At 37.2% G+C, this 7550-nt stretch overlaps 1 protein-coding gene across 1 annotated transcript; it reads right to left on the bottom strand.

Moving 5' to 3' along the window:
* Window positions 1-194: 194 nt before the first annotated feature.
* On the bottom strand, window positions 195-1446 carry LOC101311172. The gene is made up of 2 exons (XM_004295044.1): window positions 873-1446; window positions 195-305 (listed from the first exon to the last, which is right to left on the bottom strand). Exon 1 carries the CDS (start codon window positions 1391-1393, stop codon window positions 905-907), a length of 489 nt encoding a protein of 162 aa, XP_004295092.1. The 5' UTR covers window positions 1394-1446; the 3' UTR covers window positions 195-305; window positions 873-904.
* Window positions 1447-7550: the final 6104 nt, after the last annotated feature.

Below are 7550 nucleotides of genomic sequence, written 5' to 3'. Positions count from 1 at the left end.
AAACATCCCAAATTTCCTCAGAACCCAAATACAGAAATAGCAAAGCCAAATACTGAAAATACTGAAATTCCTATACATACAAATACTAAGTGAAATAGAAGCTTCTCATAGAGATAAGGGCCGAAACATCAATTGATTGAATCAGGAACTCACCTGAAGTTGAATTTCTGGAAGACGAAAAGTTTGGCGTAAATTCCAACCCTGATTATGACCGATGCTCCTCCTCCTCACATCAAAAACCCAAAAACCCAGAACCACCTCCCTTGTCCTTGCTGATGACAAACCCAATATTACACCTTAAACCCCTGCATCATTGAAACCACAAATCATTGACATACAAAGATTGAAAGTAAACTCAAGAAACTCTTTCAGAATACCCAGCAAATAAATCCTAAATCGAAGAAAAGCAAACATGATCACGACATGCACAAAGTAAATTACCCAAATTCGTGAAACCAGAATGCAAAGGAAGAGGGGGATTGAGAAAAAGACCCGATCTAAATCGAAATCTACCAAATTTAAGGATCCGAAACTCATATGCCCACAAAATAATTGCATGTATCAACATTTTTCTCTCAGTTTATCCACAATCAATAAGTTGCTGATCTTCGATCACCAAAAAAACAACATGCAACTGCCGATCTTGGCATGCACATCTTCTTCAGGTAGATCGGAAGAGAGGTAGAGAGAGACCGTAGAAGAAACAAAATGGAAAAAATGACTGCAGCAGCACTCTCGAACCACTATATACTAAGGCTAGGGGCAGCCTGGTCAAAAAGGAAAAAGAAGGGACAAAGTTGTAACTGCTCGGCCCTTAACTACAGTAACCCAGCTTTAGTATATAGTAAATATTTATAGTGCTAAAACACAACCTTAGCATTCGTAATATCCGTAACTCCTTCGTTTAGTATTCATCTTCATCGTCGTCGTCATCGACGCAGCGACCGGAATTCTTGTTGCCAACGTTGAAAACCCCATTATGGTCCCCGGTGTTGCCACTGACCCGATTCCCTGCAACTTTGTACGACACGTTCTTAGGACCGCTCCTTGCAGCCTTGGGCTTAGAAGGCGTCTTCGGCTTGGCAGAACGTCGAACTGGCGCCTGATAGAATCGAGGGTCATAGTGTCCATTGTTATAAGACGGAAGAGGAGGAGGGTAATAGCCATATGGGGCATGAGGAGGCGGAGCAGCCGAACCGCCCTGTGGTGGATGGTTAGGGTTATAGTATCCATAAGACGCAGGAGGAGGAGGAGCATAACCTGGATATCCATTATTAGCTGGAGGTTGAGCTTGAGCTTGAGGGCCTGAGTTGGTATTGTACGAAGGCTGATTTGGATCAGAACCGTTTGAGAACATGGCGCCTGGGTTCATCTGATTGCTATAATATGACATTGTGTTAGCTGAAGGCTAGCAAAAATCTTAATTGATATGTTGCTAGCGTAATTAGCTAATATGGGTTTAATTTCCAAGGCAGAACATTCTAGGTTAGATAGATATATATAGAACAACCATGGCCAGAATGATAACTGAATATGTTTCTAGGATATTGATGGACGGTTCAGTCACTTAAAATGTGGTAAACATGTAATTTGAATATTCGTAAAACATTTCTATCAATGTGTGTATAGCATCTTAGCTGAAAACTAAAAAATGTGTAGCATCATGTGCTAGCTACGAAGAGGGGCTTAGGGTTATTATTCGTTGTTATCCAGTGACATATATTCTCTCCAGTCTTCAGTTTGTTGAGAACTAAATTCTGCATATTGGAGAATAAACAAAATCGATAAATTCGTATATTGGTGAGGTTTTTCGCCAAGATATGTATACACTATCATACAATACGTGCTATCATACACAGTACGTGCTATATATCATACTAATTTATGAATATAATTTATGTAAAGGATATCCGGATATCCGGATCCGGTAGAGGGCTGTAGAACATTAATTTTGTTTCAAATATATATCAGCAAAAGTCTAGCTAGGTAGTCAGAGAAACTTCTGTATCATACGTTATTTGGATGAAGCCAAGTACTCTGTCTTGCGCTAAAATACTAATAGGCAAGCTCAGAAGAATAATAATAATGATAATATTGAAATCTCCCCATGATAGTATACGATCGATATTATCCAGAATAGATTCTTGTATTATTAGCTTCTTGATTCTTGAAAGATAGAGGCACGTAAGGTTAGAATAAGTCATGAGCAACTGAGTGAAGGAAATACAGTATGTTGCGCACTAACAAGTGAGTATATATGTACGAAGCTTTTGGACAGATATATGCTAAGAGATACTGTACTAAGTGACTGGATGAAGAAAGCCTAAATATTCTGTTCTAGCTAGCTCCACTGTATGCGGCGGAATGATTCTTTCTCTTTTGAACATTATGGAGGAATATGGATCTACTTTACAATATAAAAAAAAAAGACATAAAGTTTCCAATATCTTTCAGTATTCTCCGCAGACCGCAGAAGAGCCTTTTATCTTGGACCAGCTTTTTGGAATTATAATTCACCAACTGACGTGGCACAAGCACAAGCACAAGCTTTAGTTTAGACCGACTTTTGACTAACCTTAGCATTCCTCCCTTAACGTTTTTTTGGAACTTTGAAATTGATGAGTGAAAGGTAGAAAGAAGGGGGTAAAATCCTTCTGCCTAGCTGGGTTAAATGTAAACCAAAAACCTCAATCCTCTCCGGTGAGGAAATCATCTGTTTTAATCCGAGTCTCTCTACTGCGACGGCTCGCCGTCTGAGGGAGCCCTTCTCCCACAACGACTTGCTCTCCAGCTTCTTCTCGCCGGAGAAGACCGCCGCCGCCGCCGCGTCTCCGACGATCTCCAGTTCGACATGGCGGGGCTGATCTCCACCTCTATCCGGTCAGCCCTCGACTGCCCACTCAACTACTCAGCCCTCGAACTTCAGAAGCAAATCTACGAGCTTGGTTCTTTGCCTCCGAATTTCAAAATTGTAATTCTGACTGTAAAATTACTTTGGAACTTGAAAGAGGTGGACTTCTTCCTGCAGATGTTTGGAATATGAGAATGTATTGGAGCTGGCCGGCGACATGAGAAAATGACTATTTCTCTTAATTGTAATTTTACTTCTTTACCCATTCCAGATGATATGGTTTTCCTAGTGTTTATATAAGGGATAGTTACGTCAAAACAATATACTACTAGGGTTATCTATTTGTTCTTTGTTCTTTTTTTGTTTATCATATGTAAATTTATTTTTAATTACAATCTTAACTAACGTTTTGAAATAAGTTCGGAACTCAACTTGAAACTCAATGGTTAGGATAGAAACAGTGGATAAAAGTTATTAAAAATAAGTGAATTTTTTTCTATATTCCTAGTATAACTTGTTTAGTGGATTATATGTAAATGTACAAAATTTTGTAAAATCGGCCGTAGGATGTGATCGGTATAGTGAAATACGGCTATGGTGAAAAATTCAAATATTTTAGATAATATTTGGACCCTGATCAAGGCGGTCAACTCTTTCTACGTTTATGCTTCCTTATGAGAAACCCTATTGTCGGGAGGTAAATTTCCTTAAATTTTTACATGGGCTACTACATCACATATATGTGAGAGTTTTTAGGTTGAAAAATTAACCAAAATAAGTCACAAGAGGATATGTAGGAGCATTTTCGTGTAATAAGTGACATAAATTTATGGTTGACCGCCTCGATCAAGACCCAAACTTTACCAAAAATAAGTGAATTTTTTTTATATCCATATTTAAGTATATTTATCACATCAGACGGTTGAATTTTTATTTCATGAATTTAGTCATGGGAACCACAACATGCCTACTAATGTAGTATAACTTATTTAGTGGGTTATATGCAAGTCTATATCTTTATAAACCAACTATATCTAGAGAAAAAAAAATTGTAAAATAGGCTGTAAGATGTGATCCTTATAGTGAAATACGGCTATGGTGAAAAATTCAAATATTTTCGATAATATTTGGACTCCGATCAAGGCGGTCAACTCTTTCTACGTTTATGCTTCCTTATGAGGAACCCTATCAGCGGGAGGTAAATTTCCCTAAATTATTATATGGGATACTACATCACATATATGTGAGAGTTTGTAGGTTGAAAAAACAACCAAAATAAGTCACAAGGGGATATGTAGGAGCATTTTCGTGTAATAAGTGACATAAATTTATGGTTGACCGCCTCGATCGAGACCCAACCATTATCGAAAATAAGTGAATTTTTTTTCATATCCATATTTAAGTATACTTATCACATCAGGACGGCCAAATTTTTATTTCGTGAATTTAGTCATAAGAACTATAACATGCCTACTAATATGGTGTAACTTGTTTAGTGGGTTATATGTAAGTCTATATCTTTATAAACCAACTATATCTAGAGAATAAAATTTTATAAAATAGGCCGTAGGATGTGATCGTTATAGTGAAATACAGATATGGTGAAAAATTCAAATATTTTCGATAATATTTAGATCCCGATCAAGGCGGTCAACTCTTTCTACGTTTATGCTTCCTTATGAGGAACCCTATCGTCGGGAGGTAAATTTCTCTAAATTTTTATATGGGCTACTACATCACATATATGTGAGAGTTTGTAGGTTGAAAAATCAACCAAAATAAGTCACAAGAGGATATGTAGGAGCATTTTCGTGTAATAAGTGACATAAATTTATGGTTGACCGCCTCGATCAAGACCCAAACGTTATCGAAAATAAGTGAATTTTTTTTCATATCCATATTTAAGTATACTTATCATATCAGACGGTTGAATTTTCATTTCGTGAATTTAGTCATAGGAACCACAACGTCCCTACTAATGTGGTATAACTTGTTTAGTGGATTATATGTAAGTTTACATCTTTATAAACCAACTATATCTAGATAATAGAATTTTGAAAAATCGGTCATAGGATGTGATAGGTATAGTGAAATACGACTATGGTGAAAGATTCAAACATTTTCAATAATATTTGAACCCCGATCAAGGCGGTCAACGCTTTCTACGCTTATGCTTTTTATGGGAAACCCTATCGTTGGGATGCAAATTTCTCTAAATTTTTATATTGGTTGCTACTTCTCATCTATGTGAGAGTGAGTAGGTGGAAGAATCGACCAAAATAATTCACGAAGGATAGGTAAGAGCGTTTTCGTGTAATAAGTAACGTAAATTTATAGTTGACCGCGTTGATCGAGGCCCATACGTTACTAAAAATAGGTGTTTTTTTTCATAAACATATTCAAGTGTAATAATCACATCAGACGGTCGAATTTTAATTTTGTGAATTCTACTCGTTGGAACCACACATGCTTACTAATATGATATATCTTATTTGGTGGGTTATATGTAAGTCTACATCTTTGTAAACCAACTATATCGATAAAACAACATTTTTTTTTGATCCACCGTATGATGCGATCGGCATACTGAAACACGGTTATGGTAGAAAATTCACCTATTTTTGTCATTGTTTGGGTCTCGATCTAATATATTCTACTTTGGTTAACCTATTAGTTTATAAACATTCAACAGTTTGACCGTAAAGATTAAAGTCGAAAAGTCAGGAAATTTCATAAATTTTTTACCCTAAGTTTATGGTATCACTCCCATCTCATCCAACGGTTGGATTCTCCTAATTCACACTCGTCAATGGTGTTCCTCTTACAAAAATACCAAATACTAAAATTTATCATGTTGAAAAAGACAACATTAATAATATTCAAACAGTGTCGTTTCCTTTTGAAAAAAAGAAGAAGAAAAATAGAAGGAGATGGGTTGTGGACTTGTGGGAAGGGTTTGACCTTAGAAACAACCCATTTGGCCGCCTCCCCTCCACACTCGTCCAAGAACAGCACTGCCACATTTAACTGACTTTGTCAACCACTGGGTATGAGTTTCTTCATTCCATTCGAAAGTAGTATCCACTAGATCGAGACCCAAGTAATGGTAACCGATTGCTCGCCCTCCTCTTTTATCGGTTTTACATTCTAATATTCTTATCTTTCCATCATCACAATCATCTCAAATTTCTTTTCAAAAAAATCATCTCAAATTCTCAATTCTCCAGTTTAAAACCAGAAGGATGAACCCAAAGCTTCATTGTTTATATGGGGTTTTCCAGATATTGATTAAGTGAGAATTTTCAAGAACCCATACCATTCTTCTTCTCTCTTCTCTACGCCCACCTCTTCAACGCCACCACCCTCATTGCCCTCGACCTCTCCCACTCTCCGGCCCAGATCCGACTCCTCTAGAACCTCCGCTACCTCGACTTGTCCTTAAATCTCCTCAATGGTTCCTTCCCGGAGTCTCTCACCGAGCTTGACTTGGAAATCGGGAAATAGACGAGGCTTTGTAATGAACCAATGAAGGAGAAGGGGTATAGGTTTGTTGGGTTTGCAGGTCGAAGGGATAAGACCCAACTAAACAAAGAGAAAGAAAGGATGGTAATTCAGTTTTTACTGTCTATTGTTTGAAACTGGACTAACAGCGCGTGTACTGCACGCTTCCGTTAGCTGACCGTTGGTGACAGCCCACTATGTGGACTGAAGAATCTCCGTTATAAAGTGAACAAATATATCCTCTGTCCCTCTGAATTGAATTAGGCAGTCCCCTTCCGGAGAGGGATCCCTCTTTGAAATTAAAGTAAGAGACTCCTTATTTCGCTCACTTTCAGGTCGTATTTCCACATCTCAACCGTACAATGTCTAAAACACAGTGTGTAGATCATTCCTGCAAAGTTTCATCAAATTTGAAGATCATTTGGGTACCGAATTAGTTTAAATAAATCAACAGAACAAAAGTTGTCCAAACTGAACCGTTCGTGTAAATTATGATTACGGAAGCCTAAATGATTTTCAAATTTGATGAAACTTTGTAGGAATGATCTACACACTGTGTTTTAGACATTGTACGGTTGAGATGTGGAAATACGACCTGAAGGTGAGCGAAATAAGGAATCCCTCACTTTAATTTTAAAGAGGGATCCCTCTCTTGAAGGGGACTGTTGAATTAGGTATCAAAATACATATCACAAAAATTCATGTATATATCAATTCAGTGACGGAACTAGGATTTGAACACTGGGTGGGCTTCAGCTTTGGCCGAAGGCAAAATATTTTTTATTTTTTTATTTTTCCAGTCTAACCATGCCAAGTGCAGTAAGAAGAAGATTAAAAGAATTATACTTAAGGATTTTTAGAGATGTAAGAAGATTAGAATAATAAATAACCCAGCAGATTGAACAAATGAAACTCATTATCCAATTTGTGCCCACTATGTTCTAGAAGAAAATAGGAATGCAAAAATGAAAAGACTGTTGTGGAGGTGAATCCAACTACGATGGGCTTGATGTTAGCTAAAAAAGAATACCAAGCCTCCTACATCACCTAATGTGCATACTTCTCATGTGCTAAAATATTTATCCGATAGATCTTGGTTGGGCTTGAGCCATACCAAGCTTGCACCTACATCCGCGCCTGTATTGATCTCAGTTTATATATATATATATATATATATATATATACACACACACACACG

The sequence above is a fragment of the Fragaria vesca genome, linkage group LG3 (genome assembly GCF_000184155.1).
Source record: "Fragaria vesca subsp. vesca linkage group LG3, FraVesHawaii_1.0, whole genome shotgun sequence".
NCBI classification, from domain to species: Eukaryota; Viridiplantae; Streptophyta; class Magnoliopsida; order Rosales; family Rosaceae; genus Fragaria; species Fragaria vesca.
The sequence above is the reverse complement of the archived record's forward strand: the minus strand, read 5'-3'. Positions and strand labels throughout refer to the sequence as shown.